The 23,262-nt window shown below is 35.4% G+C and overlaps 1 protein-coding gene across 7 annotated transcripts in view; it reads right to left on the bottom strand.

Annotated features, from left to right (window-relative positions):
• Positions 1 to 23,262, bottom strand: part of N4BP2 (NEDD4 binding protein 2) — a 127,963-nt gene that overhangs the window by 6,757 nt on the left and 97,944 nt on the right. For 6 of the 7 annotated variants that reach the window (XM_082838820.1, XM_082838818.1, XM_082838823.1 and 3 more), the window contains 8 exons: positions 20,567 to 22,947; positions 19,856 to 19,941; positions 19,301 to 19,346; positions 17,505 to 17,701; positions 14,573 to 14,691; positions 9,790 to 9,928; positions 5,247 to 5,435; positions 4,175 to 4,343 (listed from right to left, as the gene is read on the bottom strand). In XM_082838820.1, the coding sequence (XP_082694946.1) occupies positions 4,175 to 4,343; positions 5,247 to 5,435; positions 9,790 to 9,928; positions 14,573 to 14,691; positions 17,505 to 17,701; positions 19,301 to 19,346; positions 19,856 to 19,941; positions 20,567 to 22,947 (3,326 nt within the window). Of the gene's footprint in view, positions 1 to 4,174; positions 4,344 to 5,246; positions 5,436 to 9,789; positions 9,929 to 14,572; positions 14,692 to 17,504; positions 17,702 to 19,300; positions 19,347 to 19,855; positions 19,942 to 20,566; positions 22,948 to 23,262 lie in introns of those variants that run through there. The other variant, XM_082838824.1, reaches the window with a different exon arrangement.

The following is a 23,262-nucleotide window of genomic DNA, read 5'->3' as shown; positions in this document are numbered from 1 at the left end:
TGTTTCTATTGATCTGCCCATTCTAGACATTTCATGTACAATAAATGGAAATCGTGTAATATGTGGCCCTTTGTATCTGGCTTCTTTCACACTGCATAATGTTTACAAGGTTCATCCATGTTGTAGCACGTATCAGCATTTCATTCCTTTTTATGGCTGAATTATATTCCATTGTATGGATATACCACATTTTTTCCATTCACCAGTTGATAGATTTGCGTTGTTTCCACCTTTTGGCTATTATGAACATTCATGTACCAGCTTTTGTATGGATGAATTGTGTTTTCAATTATCTTGTGTACAAACCTAGGAGCAGAACTGCTGGGTTATATGATAGCTCTGTGTTTAACCTTTCAAGGAATGTCAACCTTTTCCACAGTGGTTGTACCATTTAACATTCCCACCAGCAATATATGAGGGTTCCAATTCTCTATATCCTTACTGACACTTATTATTTTCCACTTTATTAAACTGTTTATATCATCAGTTTCCTTACTATAAAATGAGAGGAATACCTACCCTTTATTCAGTCATTTATTCAAAAGTTTTTTAAAGTGGTGAATGAAAGGCTCAATATACAATAATGATTCAATAATCATCATTGACTCAATTCTTGGCCAAAAAAATGGACATTTAATAGTCAATTATACAACAAGCTTTTTATAAGTACTGTGATACAGAGGAGTACTATGAGAGGCTTTTAATAGGGAGCCTAACTTAATCTGGAGGTTAACAAATGATAATGTAGATAAACATAAAGAAAAGGAGAAGAAGCAAAACACAAGATGAGAATGTAGAGACAGACCAAGGAACAATTATGTAGGGATCTGGGAATTTATGCTAAATGAAACATAGCAACCTGTACTTTTTATCACAATGCTAACCATTTATGTAACTATTTATTCACTGTCATCTATCCTACTAGACAGCAAACTCCATAAAGACAGGGATTGTGTGTCTTTTTCACTGCTTTATCCCTGATGTCTAGAATATAGAAGATAATCAAATTTTACTGAGTAAATGATTTACTCGTCCTCTATAGACAAAATATTCCCTTATAATACTTCCATATAATACTTCTACTTTTCTTTTCTCCAGATTAAATAATGTATTTAAACCGCTCTTAAATTTTCTCTTTTCTAATCTTTATTGTTGTTGTTTTCTAGTTCTTTCTCCAAGATTTTCAAAATTCTATTTAAAAAACTGGGGGAGGGGGATCTTCTACTTTATCAAAGAATGTCTGCTAATAAACAGAGAAGGAACACAAAATTATAAAACACCATTATGAGAACTTCCCTGGTAGCGCAGTGGTTAAGAATCCTCCTGCCAATGCAGGGGACGTGGGTTTGATCCCTGGTCCTGGAAGATCCCACATGCTGCGGAGCAACAAAGCCCATGCGCCACAAGCACTGAGCCTGCGCTCTAGAGCCCGTGAGCCACAACTACTGAAGCCCGCATGCCTACAGCCATGTGGCTTGTGCTCTGCAACAAGAGAAGCCACCGCAACTAGAGAAAGCCCACGTGCAACAACAAAGACCCAACACAGACAAAAATAAATAAATTTTAAAAAATAAATTTTTTTAAAACACCATTATGCAACCACCAATATAATAATTGATTCAGACAAGGATCATCTGTGGATGCTAAAATCATTAGGCAAAATGAGAACAGTTATTCACACAGCCACAAAGTATCAATCACCAAAATTTACTAATTGATTACAAAGAAAGAAAAGGTACATTTACAAATTGAAATCTGATATGATAGAGTCCCACATTAAGCTAAGAAATCAAACTTAACACCACCAATACTGGGGCAAACTGACCATATATGTCTCTTGATTAGTTCCCCAAGGATGACCTAACATCTCCTATGCAGTATTTTCACCAAGAAAATTTTAAACTGAATCTAATCATGAAGAAACAATTAGACAAATTAAAATTGTAGGGCAATCTACCAAACAACTGGCGTGGAGTCTTTAAAAGTGTCAATAACATGGAAAACAAAAAACAGACTGAGGAACACTTCTATATTATAGGAGGCTACAGGTTTGGGACAATCAACTGGAACATATGATGCATGACTAGATCCTGGATTGGGGGTGGAACATGGCACAGCTACATAGGACATTTCCATATAACTGGAAAAATCTGAATATGGCCTGTGTATTAGACAACATCATTATAACAATGTTAAATGTCTTAAAAGTGATAATGTATTGTGATTATGTAGGAGAATGAATTTGTCCTCAAGAAATAAACACGCTGAGGTATGCAAAAGTAAAGCACCACAATGTTTAATGAGACTTATTATCAAATGGTTCAGCAGAAAAAAATTCTAGAGATAATATAAACAAATGTGGCCAAATGTTGACGACTGATCAATCTAGGTAAAGGATATATGTACAATTCATATATTGTAAAAAATTTGTACAATATGTATATTGTACAATTCTTTCAACTTCTCTGCAGGTTTTTAATTTTTCAATATAAAAAGCTAGGAAAAAGGATAATGATAAGAGGACACATGTTGATATGCAAAATAAAGCTCACTGCAACATTTTAATTAAACGTCCATCAATAGAGGGATGGATGCATTATGATAAGGTCACACAATACTACACAGCAGTTATAATTTAAAAAAAACTCAATCCGTCGAGATGAGTAGATCTTGAAAACTGTATTGGGTAAAAATAAAATAAGTGGCTTGGCTGACGATATAGTGTGACACCATGTATGTTCATTTTTTAAAATTCACAAAAAGGATACTATAGACCAATTATGGATGAATGTATAATACACGTAGTAAAGGTATTTTCAAAACTGTCCAGGATGATGCAGACCAAACTGAAGGATGTTGATTTCCATCAGAAGGGGAGAGAAGAAAGAGAAAAGGATTGGGGATAATGCAAAGGGAGGAACAACAACAACAAAAAATATATATATGAAGCACATACAGTAAAATGTTATCACTTGTTACTTACATTCATGGGTACACAGGTGTTCGTTATTTTACTCGCAACTTTTTCAATGTGGTTTTCATGATAAAGTTTTTATATCAATTATATTTAATCAAGTATTTAATTACAACTGAATTGTAAAACCTATATGTGCTGAACTGATAAACCTGTATAACATATAGTATAAAACTTTCTAAAATATATACAAATTAATTAACCAGAACAATACAGCTATCAATGACACAGCAGTATTACTGAACCACAGGGTAATAACTGAGGCATGGATTCCATGTCTCCACAATAAAATGTAAGACAAAGAGAAAGCCAAGTTGAGAATTCAAAAATATCCTAGTAGTGCTAAGAGGAGATGACTCCCTAGTATTAGAGTCTGGGGTACTACAACAGATTGAATTTTCCCAAGTGCTACCATCTGGTGATGAAAAGGAAACAAGATGATAAACCAACAAGATACTTTAACGTATATAAAGTACATGATATTGATTGTAAGAGGCAGGCAGTAGCATTCCTACTGACCTGCAAAGACAAAATACAAGCAGAAAGGGAGAAGGGCATACTACCAAAATGCAAACACTCATAAATCCTGCCTTTATGATAATTCTATAAAAATCCTATCACCTAATTTACTTCTGCATTTTTTATTTTTTTTAATTTTTTTTTTGCGGTACGCAGGCCTCTCGCTGTTGTGGCCTCTCCCGTTGCAGAGCACAGGCTCCGGACACGCAGGCTCAGCGGCCATGGCTCACGGGCCCAGCCGCTCCGCGGCATGTGGGATCTTCCCGGACCGGGGCACGAACCCGTGTCCCCTGCATCGGCAGGTGGACTCCCAACCACTATGCCACCAGGGAAGCCCTACTTCTGCATTTTATTAAACATCTGTTGAGCAACTGACATCTAATAAGTATCTATTAGCTTTAATAAATGTCTACTGAACAAAGATGTATTATATTCCTGAATGGTCCAGAGGATTCTCAGATTACATCATGCCCTCCCTTTGACAATTATAACAAAGGAATACAAACGTAACTGAAACAGGAAAATAAAAATGTTAATGGACATGGCAGTTAGAATTCTTTCCCAAGGTTTTCTTGAAGAATGAATCTAATACAAACATCTATAAATGTGGCACAGATATCCTCAGCCTGCACATTCAGACTTCCTTGAATTTGTGAAAATCTGTCATGACTATAGTCCTACCTTCAGTTTTCTCCTGTAAAACTGTCATCAAATGTTCTATAGCCTCATCCACATGCAGCCCATGGAGGTCTAAAACATTCTGTGGCAGCAGGGAGGCATTGACTTTCTCAAAGATCTCCACAGCAGCAAGGTGATTGGCTTCTTTCATCTTCTGCTCATGGAGACTACCCTTTAATTATAAACATATCATCAGTAATCACTTTTGATATCTGCTACTTAGTAAGCAATGAGGAAACAAATAGTGCCCCAAATAAAAGGAAGAACAAAAAAGGCAACAACAAATGTAAAATTTTAAATAATGCAATGGGCTAATATGCAAGAATGCACCAAAATTTAGGTGAATTTCAGTGGACAAATAACATAGTTCTTAAACTACTAAATCGTCATTTCTAACACATTCTCTGATCCAAAAATCATAGGAAAAGGACACTTAAATAAACAACACACATCTCAAGAAGGAATCCACTGGTTTATCTTTTGATAATCCTGAGTCTCAACCCTTTAAACCCTTGCAGTTACCCCTGAAGTCATTCCTCAAGGTTTGCTATTATTGCTCACAAGGTTATACCAGTCTGATACCTTTTTCTGCTCCATCATAAAAAAGTAAGCAATATGGAACCACAGAAAACGAAAAGTAAATCAATCAGGTTTCTTGTAATACCATGCTGTATGAGACCAGGTAGAAATTTTACTTCCCTGAGAGATATTAATGTAACTTTCTTTTTCTGACTATGACAGTGATACACAACTTAAAATTCAAGCATGATAGAAAGCACAAGACCTCTGTAATCCCACCCTGGGATGGCCAATATTAACATTCTGCTTCCTTTCCTCCAGAAAATTCATATCTGTTTAGAAGCAGTACTGAATGAGAGAATCCAACCTAAAAGAAAATATGGACTGTCGGAAGAATTCTCAGAACCATACATTTCTTACATATTAGGGCACTTTATGTCACTTATACAATGTACATTCCCCAGAATAACTTAATCCAGTCACAGTATGAGTATTAACTGCTTCAAGATTATTCAGATGTTGTAAGTGACAAAGAAAAAATAATTTTCCTCTTTACTTGTTGGGCATAAAATGTGGCAACGTTTTTCTTCCCCATCCGATAAGCTTCCTTTGCCTTGCTATAGCATTCCATCCTCTTCTGCTGGTGCAGGAAAGCCTCTGCCCTGTAGTCATCATACTCTGGGTACTCAAAATCCTGGAAAGATGGTTCGCTTGGTATATCTTCAGTCTCTTTCAATTTCTTTGCCTGTACGGTGTTACACAATAAGTAAAACACGAAAGAAAGTAGAAAGCACACATTTTACCTTCAAAAAAATGTACATGAAAACTGGGCTCTACTAATTTTTATCTTTCTTCTTAAAAAACAGACTCTCCCTACTGTCTATCTAGTAAGTCATGCACTTGGCAACTATTGTTAACTTTTTCATGCCATAAGGGTACTCCTTCTTTAACCATTCTTATCTTAGAAGATGTTAAAAAGTTCTCTAAAATTATGAAAATAAAAAAAATCAAGCCAAAAGAGAGAATATAAGATATTCAAGGAATGATGCTCATTTATCTAAATGCAATATTTTCCAAATTTTAGTTTGTAAACCCATTCAAAGGATCAGTCCAACCACTGAAGGAAGTAATGGCATATTTCAATATTTTTTATAAACCAACTGATAAAGTAATTGAATAATATTCTTGTTAAAACAGAAAGGCATGTGGAGTAACCATGCCTTATAGTAGGTAAAAAATCATAAGGAGGTTTATGGGCAGTTTTCAACCAGCTAACTACCAACTAGCCGCTATGGTAGTGTTGACTTCTTGAGTTTTCTGAAATATCATGAAGTAGTTGTTACCCATATGAGACCCTGAATTAAAGAAACTAAACTAACTCTAATTTAAAACACAAGGTTAATGAAAATAATAATTATTATACAAATATGCCTCAATACTCTCCACCAAATAGAAAAGAATAAAATTAATGCGTCACCATATTCCTAACTCATTACCACAGTCAAAAATCTGTAAATATACAGTCAGTTTATTTTTTGCAACAAACCCAAGGCTCTCTCTTACTTAAGAATATTCATAGGACCTACATCCTTATGTCATGCTCAGTAGTCAAGCTTCACAAGCTTCTTTCATATTAACGTTTAAATATTCTGTGAGTATATGGCTTGCATCCCTGATAAAATCAAAGATTTTCCAGGGAGAGGATAATAAAAACACTTTCTATGACCTTTGAAAAGCCCATAGTGCCTAACAATATGGACATAAACATTTCATAGCTTTAAAATCTCTCTGTGTTGGTGTTCATACTAAAAAATGCAAATACATTTGGTTCTCTGGGAAGGGACCCTTCATTGCTTATTTTTAAAAAAGAAAAAACAGGGAATTCCGTGGCAGTCCAGTGGTTCGGACTCGGCACTTTCACTGCCAGAGGCCAGGGTTCAATCCCTAGTGGGGAAACCAAGATCCCGCAAGCCACATGGCGTGGCCCAAAACAGACAGTACATAATGAGAGACACTTTATCAAATAGCTACTCTCTTTTTAAATAAAACCAAAATTTATTTTTACATCCCTTTCATAGTGATGTGGTTTACTTCATTAACAAGGGCCAAATGAAATACGTGCTGCCTAAGAATTTATGTAATTAGTGTCACTTGAAAGTGTGATGTACTATTATACCAAAACCATTTCCAATGGTAACAAACTTGCAAATTTTATTAAAGGCTAAAGGGAAAAAGTAGTAGTATTAATAAAACACAGTTTTAAATAAATGTTAGTTTCTAGAACAAAGCAGATAAACCAAAATGTTACTGGTATCATGATACTCCCCTTTAGTATCTCTGATCCCTTGGGATCCTGGGATATCAAAGACAGACTATTCTATTTTGTTCAAAATCTTAAAAGATTTTTATCAGTGTTGTGACACCTACCTATGTTTTTTTGAGAAAGGCTAAGAATAATCTCCAGTATAACTTACCCAAATTTACGTTCTGGCCAACATTTACACAACTCACAGACCCTTTTCTGATTCCAACATTTTCTAACCATCTCCCACTTTGAGCAAGCACACTTTGTCCCCATCACTTCCTCTATCGCCATAATGACCAAGAGTGCCTTGCTCTATTATCAGGTGAAAAAGTAATCTTCATTCCCAGTTTGGCACTGAAGGTCTCATCATCATCTTGTACACTCCCTGAATCTTATAATATACTGCACCTATCCATGATGAACACAGGCATCAGCAGTACACTTGGTTCCTGTTCCGTGTACACACTAACAGATCACAAGAAAACCAAAATTACCTAAGTTCTACATATCAGCTAAGTGATGGTGAAATATTCAAAGAAAAAAGGCAACATACAAGTGGTGCTCCACTACCCTGAGTGGTCTTATTAATGAGCAAGTATAGCAGGATGATTGAGGACTGTTTAAAAAAGAAAAAAAAAGCCTAAAACGAATACAAGATTAATATACAAAATCAATTATATTTCTATGTATTTGCAATGTACAATCCAAAAATAAAATTAAGAAATCAATTTCATTTATAATAGCATCAAAAAAATAAAATGCTTAGAAATAAATTTTAAAAATTTTTTAAAAGGCATGTAAAACTTATACTCAAAACTACAACAGGGGCTTCCCTGGTGGCACAGTGGTTGAGAGTCCGGCTGCCGATGCAGGGGACATGGGTTCGTGCCCCGGGCCGGGAAGATCCCACATGCCGCGGAGCGGCTGGGCCCGTGGGCCATGGCCGCTAAGCCTGCGTGTCCGGAGCCTGTGAGGCCACAATGGTGAGAGGCCCGCGTGGCGCAAAAAAAAAAAACAAAAAAAAAACTATAACACACTGTTGAATGAAATTAAGAGGACCTAAATAAATCGAAAGGTACTCTATATTCATGAATTGGAAGACAATATTGTTAAGATCGCAATACACCTCAAATTGATCCACAGGCTCAACAAAATCCCCATGAAAATTCCAACTGTCTTCTTTGCAGAAATTGACAAGCTAATCCTAAAATTCACATGGAAATGCATGAGGACCAGAATAGACAAAATAATCTTGAAAATAGTTGAAAACGCACACTTCCTAATTTCAAAACTTACTACAAAGCTACAGTAATCAAGACTGTGGTACTGGCATAATGAGAAACATACAGATCAACGGAATGAAACTGAGAGTCTAGTGATAAATTTATAGTCAATTCATTTTCAACTAGGGTGCTAAGAAAATTCAATGGGGAAAAGCAGTCTTTGCAACACGTGGTGCTGTGACAACTGGATATCCACACGCAAAAGAATGAACCTGGACCCCTATCTCACACCATATACAAAAATTAACCCAAAATAGATCAAAGCTCTAAATGTAAACACTAAAACTATAAAACTTTTAGAAGAAAACTCAGGTGTAAATCCCCATGACCTTGAATTAGGCAATAGTTTCTTAGATATGACACCAAAAGTACATCCAACAGGTTCCTGTTTCAAGATGGCGGAAGAGTAAGACACGGAGACCACCTTCCTCCCCACAGATACACCAGAAATACATCTACACATGGAACAACTCCTACAGAATACCTACTGAACGCTGGCAGAAGACCTCAGACCTCCCAAAAGGCAAGAAACCCCCCACGTACCTGGGTAGGGCAAAAGAAAAAAGAATAAACAGAGACGGGACGGGAGAATAGGGACGGGACCTGCACCAGTGGGAGGGAGCTGTGAAGGAGGAAAGGTTTCCACACACTAGGAAGCCCCTTCGCGGGCGGAGACTGTGGGTGGCGGAGGGAAAAAGCTTCGGGGCCGCAGAGGAGAGCACAGCAACAGGGGTGCGGAGGGCAAAGCGGGGAGATTCCCGCACAGAGGATCGGTGCCGAGCAGCACTCACCAGCCCGAGAGGCTTGTCTGCTCACCTGCCGGAATGGGCGGGGCTGGGAGCTGAGGCCCGGGCTTTGGTCAGAGCACCAGGAGAGGACTGCGGTTGGCAGTGTGAACACAGCCTGCAGGGGGTTAGTGCGCCACGGCTAACTGGGAGGGAGTCCAGGGGAAAAGTCTGGACCTGCCGACGAGGCAAGAGACTTTTTCTTCCCTCTTTGTTTCCTGGTGTGCGAGGAGAGGGGATTAAGAGCGCTGCTTAAAGGAGCTCCAGAGACAGGCGCTAGCCGCGGCTAAAAGCGCGGACCCCAGAGACGGGCAGGAGACGCTAAGGCTGCTGCTGCCGCCACCAAGAAGCCTGTGTGTGAGCACAGGTCACTATCCACACTCAAATGGCTAAACATTTCCACCCACATTATTTATGCCCTAGGACCCATCATATTACACCCACTGCTATTCAATTAAGCCTCATACTCTACTGTGTAGTCTACACATAAAAAGTTACAGAAATTCCAATGCTTGTTGTGCACAAAGGGTTTAAAGAAAAAAATATAATCAGCTATAAATTCACTATTTTGAGCAAACAGATATTCTAAACCAAATATGCTATTGGTGGTTAAATTTCCAGTCTATGAAAAATGGTGAGAAATTATCATTAAACTATCTAACAAACCAATTATATTTTCAAACACAATTATTTACCATTACTGTAAAAAGTTAAGTAGCTCTATACCTTTTTCTCCTTAGACTTCTGTGCAGTATGAGAAGTGACATTCTCATTTTGGTGAACAAACTCTTGTGCTACCACTGTTTTTACAGGGTCTCCTTCAAGAACACAATTTAGAAATTGCACTGTGTGTTCTAACGAATAGCTGTAGAGAGTTGAAGTACAAATATGAAGTCAATAAATGAAAATAAAAGTTATGTGGAAACATTAACATAAGCAATCTTACAAAATCTTCGAAGAATATGAAAAATTGGCTCACTTCTGAGTTTTAACATGAAAATTAAATGCTCATTGTGTATCTCAAGACTCAAGAATGAACAGAAGGAAAGTGTCAAGTTAGAGGCTCTCAAAAACTAATTTTTTAAATGAATACCGAAAAGTAACACATTGATAATTAATTCATTTTCTTATCTTTTATTGCAGGTAAATTTTCCACAAATCTTTCTTTCATCTTATCACCTATACTTAAGTCCCTTGTTGGATTCACACATGGTTTCAGTTTCCTTCAAACATCAAAAACAGACAATAAATCCTTAAACTGACATTTTTATCCTGTCAAATTTTACATTTTACTTATACCATGGTGTTCTAGTCAAAGAAATTCTAAGCAGGGATATAGAAAGGAAAAACTAAAACACTACCCTACCTCCCACCCCTACATTATTTAGGCATATTTTCATGGTGATACTATATTATGTGGAATACGAAATTCTACAAAAATCGACAAACATCTGAAACGCTAATGTCCCTGTATCCAGAGAAACTCATTCCAAAGAAAATTATAAATGATTTTATACTGCTCATTATTTCAGACTATTTATGCCTCTGATCTTTTCCAATGGCCAGATAATGAAGAGCTGACCACAAAGGACTGTTTTTGAAATGTGACAGCTATCTAAAAAACTGTGATATTTTGCTATTCATCAATTTATTAAAGACAACCCTTGAAGGGGAACCATTTGGGACTACCAATTCTCCTTGAGCACTATCATCTTGCTGCCTCACATATGCTCAACAAATTGGGGTTTCTAGGGGCTAGAAACTACCAGAAATTAACCACATCTTAACTAGTTCTTAAAATCACCTGGCTTGCCCACTCCTAGGGCCGGAAGCCAGTCTCCACCACAGGCGCTGTTAGCAGTGTGTGGCCCTGGAAGATGACACTGCAGGCGTATACTGCAGTAACTGAACGAACCTACCCTTCTTACCCAGGGTGAAACTGAAGCTACTGGTAACTGAGACAATTATCCACCTGTTGGCAGACAAATGGAGGTAATCATTTAATACCATAATACCTGCCCCGAGGGGCCTGACTGACCAATCACTCTGAGCATCGAGAGGAAGGACTCAACTTAGTCCCCTTACCTTGCCTGGGGAACCACAACTCTGGGTAATTTCACATCAGGGCTTCTTGTCCTAGGTCCCCATAGAAGAGAGTTGCCATATGCCAGCACCACCCTCCTAACCCCCAGTGCCTTGGAATATTTTAACACACAACTCTAAGAAAACAGCTGTTTAGGTAGCAAAAATAAATAGAAAAATTGTGGATTGAAATAATACCATGAAAAACTTGATTCAAGTGACATATTTAGAACTCTGCATACTCAGCAGAGAATATTCTTTTTCAAAAACACTTTCAGGGACTTTCCTGGTGGTCCAGTGGTTGCGAATCCACCTTCCAATGCAGGGGACATGGGTTCAATCTCTGGTTGGGAACTAAGATGCCACAGGCCACAGGGCAACTAAGCCCATGTGCCACAACTACTGAGCCTGCGCGCTCTGCAGCCCGCGAGCCAGAACTAGAGAGAAGTCAGCATGCTGCAATGAAAGATACTGCATGCCACAACTAAGACACGAAGAAGCCAAATAAATAAGTAAATAAATATTTTTTTAAAAAGGCACTTTGTGCAATATTTATAATAACTGATCATGTATTAAACCACAAAGGAAATCTAAACTTCCAAAAAGCAGGACTCTTTCAGGCTGCATTCTTATACCCCAACACAACAAAACAAACAGTAATCCCCCCCTCCACCAAACTATCAAACCATTTAGAAAATATAAAACTCTTGGATAAATTAGGAAGTCAAAGTGAATTAGAGATTATTTAGGAAAAAAATGAAAATACTACATATCAAAATCAAAACATTACATATATATCAAAAACATTATACAGAAAAAAATTCACACCCTTAACTATATTTGTTATTAAAGATTGAAAGGAAACAAACTAACCAAAGAATTGAAAACATAACAAATTTAAAGAGAAAGGAACCATCAAAAATAGAAAAGAATCACCAAAAATAAATGATTAGAGAAATAAAACAGACTTTGATCAATAAACCAAGAGCCTGTTCTTTAAAAGGGTCAATCTGATAAACAGCAATAACAAAGAAAATAGAAAAAAAAATTAGGAAAGGAAAAAAGGACATGATAAATACAAAATAATGTTTTTAATTATCACAGAATATTATATACAACTTAACAATAATAAACCTGATGATTTTCTAGAAGACAAACTACCAGAAAAGACTCATGGAAAAAAAGCAAACATCTGGGCTTCCCTGGTGGTGCAGTGGTTGAGAGTCCGCCTGCCGATGCAGAGGACACGGGTTCGTGCCCCAGTCTGGGAAGATCCCACATGCCGCGGAGCGGCTGGGCCCGTGAGCCATGGCCGCTGAGCCTGCGTGTCTGGAGCTTGTGCTCCGCAACGGGAGAAGCCACAACAGTGAGAGGCCCGCGTACCGCAAAAAAAAAAAAGCAAACATCTGAATAAAGCAATACCCCTAAAAAGATAGTGAAAAGACCTTCTCCCTAAAGAAAAGCGAAGAGACCTTCCCCCTAAAAAGGCACAACCCCAGAACCTTCAAGGTACTAATTTATTTAAACTTTCCAGGGCACAGAGAAAAATGGCAGTCTTGTTGCCAGGTTCTTTTATTAAGCCAAACACCAAATTCAACCCTAAAACCAAAATCTGACAAAGATAACACAGGAACAGAATATCACAGACTTATCTCATTTAACTACTGTTGCAAAAATCCTGAAATCAATTCTGACACTACATTAAAGGAAAAAAACAAAACCTGAAAGATTTTTTTATTCCAGAAATTACTGTGACTAACATGAAATATACTAATAAACTAAAGAAAAAAAATCTATATTGGATTCTCCAAAGATTCTAAAAAGGCATCTATTTAAAACAACTCTTGCTAAAATAGGAATTTAAGGAATACATTAAGATCGAAAGTATGAATTACTTAAACCAGAAGCATTCCTAACATACTAAGCATCAAAACACACTACAACACCACAATAACTAAAACAAGATGGTGGAAACTTAGGACCAAATAGCTCAATGGAATCAAAGAGTCTATAAAAGAAAATGTATATTTGAGAATGTAGTAAATATTAGTAATTATATTTTATATCAGTGGGTAAAGGTGACCTATTCATCCAGTTAATCATTTGGAGAAAACAATTAAGTTAAACTCTACTTCATACCATACACATAAAAATGCTAGATAAACTTTTTTAATTAAACTATTAAAAATACTGCAGAGGGCTTCCCTGGTGGCACAGTGGTTGAGAGTCTGCCTGCCGATGCAGGGGATACGGGTTCGTGCCCCAGTCCGGGAAGAACCCACATGCCGCGGAGCGGCTGGGCCCGTGAGCCATGGCTGCTGAGCCTGTGCGTCTGGAGCCTGTGCTCCGCAACGGGAGAGGCCACAACAGTGAGAGGCCCACGTAACACAAAAAAAAAAAAAAAAAAAAAATTTACTGCAGAAAATATTTTCATAATATTGGGGTAGGACAGATTTTCTTAAAAAGTGATAAAACTCAGAACCAATAAGGGAAAAGACTTTCTGATAAAACATGAATTAAAATATGTATATGGCTATATCAGAAAAAATTACTATAATCTATATTAACAAAGATAACTACACATGATATATAAAGAGCTCTCACAGATCTAGAAAGAAATACAAACAGTCAAAAGGAAGACAGGCACAGGGTAAGCAATTAATAGAAAAAGAAATTAATGGAAAAAAGCTCAACCTCAGTAGTAATAAGGAAAATAAAAATTTAAACAGCAATGAAATATTTTTCGCACCAGACTGGCAAAAAATTTAAAGATTCTTAATATCCAGGGCAGGTTACGCTATCAGCGTATATAACTAATATGGAAAGCCCTTTTAAAAGGAAATTTGGCATTAGCTGTAAAAAAATTTAATATACACACTCTGGACCAGCAATTTCACTTTCAGGAACTAGCCTACAATAACATTCATCCATGCACACAAAAATGTATGTTCAAGGATACTCAGTGCAACATGGTTTCCAACTTTTCTTACAGTCAAAAAGCCCATAAACAGAGCATATTTAAATAAACTACGGTACTTTAAGAAATCACTTAAGAATACTATGGAATACTCTGTAGACTTTAAAAAGAAAAGAGTAGATCACAAAGTATGGACAGAAAAAATAAATAACAGTAAAACTACAAAATAGTACATAAAACACAACCTATTTTTGTGTTTATATAGACACAAAAGCAAATAGGTACACATGTACGCACATACATTAGTGTATGTATATGAGAAACAACTAAGGAGGAATATGAACCAATTGACAGAAACTCCTCACTTTCTACATTATTGCATTTAAATGGTTTATAATATACCTATATTATTTTTGTTAACAGAAAAATAAAAATAAGAGATTAAAATGCATGACATATGCTTTCAATGACATCACAACAGAAATTACACACAATCCTTCTAGCACTCACTTGTGGTCCTTGAAAATGTCCACCAGAAAATTTTGGTTAATGGCTGGAAATATCTTAAAGAGCTGCTTCTCCTTTAGTTTAGTGGCACAATCTTTTTCAAATATAAGCGGCTCCCTTCTCTAAAACAAACAAAAAAAAGACAAAAACCATCTTTATGATGGAATTTACAATACTAGTTATGCTGACCCAAAAGCATGGTTATTTTATTGCAAAAAGACTAATAATTTAAAAGCAGTCACAGACTTTCTTCACTGATTAAAGGCTGAAATTAGTAATATAAGTATTCTTGCACGATTTATTTATATCCCATTTTTTGCTAAGTATTTGAAGCTGTTCATTAACACACACACACATACACACAATCACACATATACATATATGTGTGTGCATGTGTATATATACTCTCACATATACACACCCAACACATTCAATCATATTATACAAAAAAGGATATATATATATATATATATATATATATATATATATATATAAACAGGATATAAATAAATGAAGTCAGAGAGTAGAGAAAATAAAGGTAAGAATATAGGATAAAGCTAGCAAGTAAAATTAGTATATAAATGCATGCCACAAAATCCTGTACAATTGCTAAAGGTGGGCCACAAATTCAGTTCTTAGCTTCTTAGTGGCCAAAGCAAAGGGGGAAACAAAGATTCTCAGTGTCCATAAAATAAAAACAAACCAGTTGCTCAGGAGAAGTACAGCTTTTTCTGGTACTGAGACCTGAGAGAAATTTCTCCCATGGGTCCTCATTAAAGGGACACTGTGTGATGCTGTGAACAACGTCCTCAAAAACATATTCTCCTCAATGGGCAGAAACTACAATGTACAAATAAGTTGCAAATTCAGGTTGACAGAAAATCTTAAAATTCACATCAAAAAATCTTTTTCACAACATATTTACTCCAAAGTAATTGCATGAGATTTGTTACTAATTGTTATTTTTTCAAAGTCATATTTGGATTGTTTAAATAGCCAAACCGAAAGAGCTTTCCTAAAATGTGCCATGTGAATTCTAATTGAGGAATATGGTAATCATTCTTAAAGTGATTTCTAACTCTAAGACAATTTACTGACATTGTGATTTAACTATGTAATATTTTTGTTTATTCCAAAAATCCTAATGTCTGAAAAATAACTTCCTATAAAATTTCAAAGGTGTCTCTGAAAATATAAAAATTACAATAATTTAGGAAAATCCTGGAATAGTTAATGGTTTTGAAGCCTAACCATATTTAGGCCATTTATAACACCGAACAACAATAAAAAAAGAACCACAATAGGTGACAATCTGACCAGTAAAAAGAACTGATCAGACATCACAAGAGTGATGAAAACAAGCCACCTCAAGAATTTTAAATATTCACGTCTTATTTAAGATATACATTATAATCCGACCTTACTAAAAAATTCAGTGATCAGATTTACTAGCAATCTGCCAGAGCATAGAGTTCCTAAACTACAAATTCTAAGGTCCCATCAATAAACTGAAAACTCATAACCGTAATCATGTTACAATTAATTATCCTATTCATACATTATGCCTAATGTTTATTTTATATGCTTTGCTTTAGAAGAATTTAAATGATATTTCTCCTTTGGGAAATTCTCTTACTGAGAAATTTCTCCAGAAATTCTCTTAACTGAGGCTCTAAGGGGGAATACCCTCGGGATGAAGAGTATAGCTTCTATTACCAAACCCATGGAAAAAAAAGCAAAAATCACTGATAGGAGAAAAAAAAAAAAATTAAGTTGGAAAGTCAAAGAAACTTTTTTGTTCATTATTATACTAAGAGATTAAAAGGCAGGTTAGAACCATAAAGATAAGTTTCAGTAGAGGAAAATGGCATTTCAACAAAAAGTGTCACACCATTTGAGCATAAGTTCTAGGCTTTCCTTATTTTTTAAGAAAATCTATTTCTCCAATTTATTACATATGTAAATTGAAGAAGATATCTGAAACAACACTAAATTATAAGATCCTACTGAAGAGATTGTTCTTTGGATTATGTAAACATGCAAAGATGGTAATGGTAGCTTATTTCCAACTTAATTAACAAGATAACTGGGGGAAATAAATATGAAGGTAGAAGAATCCCATCATTCTTTCTATGCCCCAATTCTATGTATTTCAGCCAATATAAAGGTGTTCCTTTGAGCAGTCAAATGAGTGAAAAAAGAGGGTAAAATGCTTTAAGATCACCAACTAAGAAATTTTTTTCCCTTGAGAATTGGACTAAATAACCTCTAAGGTCTTTTCCGTTTTGGTTCTGAAATTCTCTAATACTAATTTTCAGAATTCCAAAAAACGTTAAGAAAAAGAAATGCAAAATAAACAAAATTCTCTTATGGCTTCATATCATATAATTAGATATGTTGAATAAAGAACAAAAATTCAGTTCAAAGCAAAGTGAAATATCTGTTTGAACTTGTTTAATTGCAAAGTTAGATAAAAAAGAAGAGTACTTAATTTCAGATTCATAAGTTTCTAAAATTTTTCTCTAAAAAAATTTTGTTTCAAAGATGGACAATTCTTTAATAGCAAGTATCATTCTTATTACTAACTTATAAATGAAATTATCTTCAAAGGAAATATTCTTTCATGTTTTTCTAGAATTAAAAAATTGCAGAAGTAAATGTTAAAGATAAGATATATACACCTGCAAAATTAAATCTAAAACAACAGATTTAACATAAATTGGCTTACTGTTATAGAATATCAACTAATTTTCCAGAAGCAAAGACCTCCAACTTCAAACTACATTTAAAACATTTTTCAATTTTAACATTAACTTCAATCAGGTTAAAATATGATTTCAGACTAGGAAAAGTAGAGTCAAATGAAAATCAAAAAGTAAACATATGATTAAATTAGAGTCAGAGACAAAGGCTTAATATTTATACTAACTCATACCAAATCATGCTTTTCCTGTAAGGCAATTTCTTCTGACATTATTTCTCTTAGTGATACTTTTTTAGTATGAGTGTTCCAATGATCCAATAAGGGTTGCATTTCAGGTGCTGCTAAAGTCTTCAGTAATTTTTTGCCCGTTCTCTGAGATGATTTTTGTTCTGGATTATCAAGACCAACACGCCCAACCAGGGAAGGATCTACAAAAGCAGTATCAATAGTGTCAGACCATCAAAAATAAATGTACAAATTAGGCATTATTCATTCTGTTACATCTACCTCAGAGAGACCCAGAAAACATGATTTTTTACTCTTTGCTTATAAATACAATATTCCAAGTTGTATTTCAAAGTTTCAAAATACATCTTCACATAATCGCAAGCAAGTATAAATGTAGAAATATTCAAATGAACAATGATCTGGGTATTACTGTAAATCAACTCAATGCTTCCCCTCTCTTTTTCATATCACATCAACACAGAGAAAACAGTGACACACATATACACTGGTAAACAGAGGAAGCTGCAGCCAGCCAGAAGTGAGCAGCTTTGGTCAGCTCTGCTTGGCCACTCCAAGAACTGAAAGGATGAATATTTCTGCAAATCTGTAACCCATTGGAGGTCTACAATAAATATTGAACAAATGATATTCAACATAAGGAAGGAACTAAACATTCTAAGAAGTTCATAATAACAAGACTTAATGTATAATATTTCAGCTTTTCTAAGCACCACATTCTGATATACTCCTTTGATTTCCTGGAGAGTGAAGAAATAGCAAATACTGTCATCTGAATAACTCTGATACTCTTTGGGAACCTCCAGCTCTCAAACAGCTTTAGCTCTTGAAGCTACAACACAGGTCTGAACTAAAGTTAAGAATCTTCATTCTCACAATCTTCAACCTGGAGTCCTAGTATGGAGTGGACAAAAGAGGCATCTGGAGGAACTCAGGCACAAAAGGAGGACCCTGTAACAGGTCTGCCACCCTGCACTAACCACTTACGACAATGCTATCTAAGAAATCTTCTGGAATCAATTATTTTCAATTTGGCAGATGTAATCAAAAAGCAGGTTGACTTTTGTGCTCTAATTATATTAACATCAATAAAAAATTTGAAAAATCAAGTAATATTTCAATGATACTCTCAAACACAGGAATACTTTATTGCTCTCAAACCAGAACAGTTTCCCTTCATTCAGAGCAAAATCATAAACAGGAAACACCCTGACTATGTGCATTAGAGCACACCTTGGGTGTTCCACAGCACTCCTGTTTGTCTTTTTTTTAATTGAAATATAGTTGATTTATAATGTTGTGTTAGTTTTCAGGTGTTAACTGAAAGTTAAATGATATTATAGGGGCTTTTTTCTTCTTTAAGCTTTATTTTCTTTTGTATCAATATTAAATGTTAAAACTTTTATTTGCAAATCAAAATTCTTGGGTAACATATTTTGTGGAAGTATATTTAAAATGAATTAAGATTCAGGGACTTCCCTGGCCTGCTCCCAGTGCAGGGGGCCCGGGTTCGATCCCTGGTCAGGGACCTAGATCCCGCATGCTACAATTAAGAGCCTGCATGCCACAACTAAAAGACCCCTCACGCCGCAACTAAAGATCCTGCACACCTCAACAAAGATCCCACACGCGGCAATGAAGATCCCGCATGCCACAACTAAGACCTGGCACAGCCAAATAAATAAACGCTTAAAAAAAAAAAAAAAGAGTTAAAATTCACACACACACACCAAGTTTCAACATCAAGACAAGAATATTAGAAGTGAAAATATGTGCTTTACCTTGCATTAATTTGCCACAGGATACCTCTTCTTGTCTTTGTCGCTCCTAAACACAGAGGCAGAACAGGATTGGCAAAGCAGGGTGCATTAGAAAACAAGCTTGTATTATTTTTCTCTAGTAATCATTTCTCCCTGTAAAACTATCAATCATTCTTGCTAAATCTAATAAAAGCAGATAAATATAATTATAAATTGATTCCATCTACATATTTTTTCTACTTATAGAGCTCTTATGCTGTGATTTTTTAAAAACTGTTTATGAAAATTAGCACTGCAAGTCTTTAAGGAGTAAAAAACTATTTATGATTTTTTTCCATTAAAAAAAAAATCAACAGTCATATTGAGCTCCATCATTAATTATATAATTTGGCCAGTCTGGAAATAATCTAAAATACTGGAAGGAGAAAAAAAAAATCAGTAACCTGTTAACTGGTAAAATTAATTCTCTCTCAAAGTCAAAATTCAATAGAATCTTTCATATAACAGATTTTATTGAAGAGCAAAGGTGACAAAATGTACACAAAAGGAGCTTTCTATAAAAAGAAGCCTACCAACCATTACAGATTCTTTCCATTTTTCATGAATCACTTTAGCCAGATTCAGATCTATATGAACCACACAGTCCTCAACTGTTAGGGACCCTTGTGATGGGGGGAAGAAAAGAAAAGAAAATATGATCATTACTCATTATACATTTGCAGAAAACATACTCAACTACATTATGCATCATAAAACTAATTTGTATTTTTAATTACTAACCTATGTCTCTAGTTCTAAATCTCTTGGAATATTTTTATGTAATATGTCATTGTTTTCACACTTCTTGGCAGGTACAATTATATTATGTTTCATATATTTAAGTTATTCATGTCCATTACACTAAATATATTTAATATATTCATTTCCATTAGTCAAGACTTTCCAGTAGGCATATTCTAAGGAATTATCTTGCCTTAAGTGTATCTGGAGTAGCACCAAAGGATTCAAAAAGATGTATCTGTGCAAATAAGTATGAGGTAAATACCAGAGAAAACTTCCAGTATATGCACAAGATGAATACAAAGTCCATCTAAATACTCTCTATTTCTTCAAATTATATACTTAAAAATCTTCTACAAACACACTATGTCAAAAATAATAAGGGAGGCAACACAAATTACTTTTACACTTCTAGTAACATAAAATAATTTTAAAATTGAACTAGACCCTCTATCTATATTCTACTTACACAAAGATACACATATAAGTAATTTACTTTTTCCTTACCTGAATCAATACCAACAGGGCCAAATAATTCATTGAGCTGAAAAGCCAGTTCAGGGGGCAATGCCAATTCCAGACAGTCTATGGTCAGCGATTTGGCCATCACTGGCGTGGGATTCAACGTCTCAGTTTTATCTTCTTCAGTAACAACTTCAGCTGACAAAGCACTCCCTGCCATTAGAATTTTTTCCACTTCCTGTTCATCTTCATTCATAAATTCTTCTGTGTTTGGAAATTTCACATAATCCTTTGGAAGATTTTCACTTTTATTTATGTCAAAAGAGTCAGTAAAATAAATTTCTTCATGTAATTCAAGATCCGAAGTGCTCGATACAGAATTTAAAATATCAGACAAATTCAAAGAAGAATTTATACTGTATCCAATCTCAGTGACTTCTGGATTCTTCTCCATTTCACTCACATTTTTAGTGGTAGTAGCTTTTAGAGTGCCTGGAAAAAGCTGCTTAACATTATATAAACCTGAAAGTTCTGCCTGACTATTAGGAAGTACTTCATTATTATTCTTGAGATCTACATTAGGAACTATACCTGTTATTAATCCAGGTTTTTCAGTAGTTACAGCTCTTATTTCTGCCTGCTCTAAGCTTTCCTTTTCTGAATTACAGGTGGACTGTACATTAGTGTTACTGATACCAAGTCCATGGCTAAATTCTGGCACAGAAGAATTAGACTCCTCTAAGCTTCCTCTTTGGCTAATAATTTCCTTCAAATTCAGTCCCAGAGAAAATGGCCCAATTTGTGTTTCATCATATGACTTTTCTATATTCTCAAATTCAGTATCCTCACATAATTTAGTTTCAGAATCCAATAAAAGGCTCGTGGCCCAAATAATATCTTTGTTACACCTCTCATAGAGGTCTTTTAGGGCTTCTAAGGAAAACGATCCAAATAGTTTACAAAGAATGTTAAGATTTTCAGATTCATCAGCACTGGTAAGCTCATTTTCTTCAACATACGTGCTTTTGTCATACATTACCCTATATGGAATTGTTTCTTGAACATCTAATTTTGTGTTAATATTGAGAGCTTTCGGTTTAAATCCATCTAATCTTCCTGTTAATACTCTCAGAGAATCTGAAACACTAATTTTATTCTTTTCTATTTTCCATAAGAGAGCAAAATCCTGTGGTTCAGTCTGAGTACACTTGCCTACTTCTATTCCAGGGACTTCTTTACTCTTTTCTTCTTGAAATTCAGCTAAAGTTTGTGGTCCTACTCCTCCAGGAACAGTTGGCACACTATTGGTAAAAGTAAGAGACAATGTGTGTTGCCTATGAATCTTCTTACTTGGACAAGTTTTATTCTCACAGGTCATTTCATTGGGCAGCATTTCAGAACTTGCTCGAGTAGAACTACCCAACGTTTTTAGTTCTTCAGGACTTGTGCCCCAACAGGCCTCACGTGCTGTATATAAGGACATTTCATTCATACTGTTGTTAGTTCCAAATTCTAGGTTGGGTTCATTTAAGCCAGCCTTTGGCATTCTTGATCTGTGCTCTCTCTGAGCTAAAGAATCAGATGAAGGCCAGTCACCCACAATGTTAAATGAGTCTTTTTCAGTATTTTTATAAGTACCATATTTACAGCTATTGAAAGATTCTGAGGCATCATCACACTGTGACTTGCTGTCATCCTCGACGTTTTCATGTGGAGATCCTCGTGGCTGGATACAATCTATACTCACAGATAGACTACTGTCTAATACTTTATGTGACTGAGGGCAATTATACTTTTTGTCACTGTGTATAGATAAAGCTTTCTCAGTTTTTCGGTTCCTTTTTGTCCTCTGACCGATAGACTTATCAACTGGCCAGTCACCAACAAAAGACAGCTCTTGTCTTGGGAACTTTTCCGAAGTTGATTTGCTTTTTTGTTTTCCAAAGGCTTTTTTCTTTACTCCTGTTCTTTCTTCCAGCGTTTCACTAGATGAAGATTTTTCATTTTGAAGTGGTACAGTATTTGAAAGACCACAGTCTTCTTGATTATTTCCACCACAGCAAATACTTGGTGATATTCTCTCTACAAAACTATCTGCATTGGTTTTACTACACTCTTTTTCAGGAGCCATTTCTACTGGCTCTTCTTTTTCATGTTTGTCTGTTGCTCGTTCTTTGCTTTCAGAATCAGAAAAATAAATGTCTGGAGCTTTGTGAATGAAAGCACTCTGAATGTTAGGATTCATACCACTTATTTCTTTTTTTCCGTTGTTTAAATCTGCATTAGGGAGACATGTAACATTCTCAGGTAACAAATTTTCTTTGGTCACATCATGTTTCTTCTCTTCAATTAACTCTGGATGCTTCAGAGACGAGGATAAAACATTTTCTTCTTTTTCAGAGGCAATATCTTCATTGTCTCTTGGGCTGTAAGATTTGTTTTTAAGTATTATAAGGAAATCTCTTAATGTTGCCATTAATATTATGATTTAAAGAATCATTCAACTGAAAGAGAGACACTTGATCCTTCCCTAATACACTATGAACACATCGCTTTATTGTAATCCCAACACCTAGCACAACGCTTGGCATACAAGAAGCACTCAGATTTTTTCAAATTGAATAATTAACATGAGATTTTCAGTTAAGGTGTTTATTATGCATTAAATATTAAAGTTAAGGTTCTAAATTTGTTCCCAGAAGAGGACACCTCCCTAGCTCCTTTCCAACCTATTTAACCTT

The sequence above is a fragment of the Leucopleurus acutus genome (genome assembly GCF_964270905.1).
Source record: "Leucopleurus acutus genome assembly, chromosome: 4".
NCBI classification, from domain to species: domain Eukaryota; kingdom Metazoa; phylum Chordata; class Mammalia; order Artiodactyla; family Delphinidae; genus Leucopleurus; species Leucopleurus acutus.
Note: the sequence above shows the minus strand (reverse complement) of the source record. Positions and strands in the feature narration are given on the sequence as shown.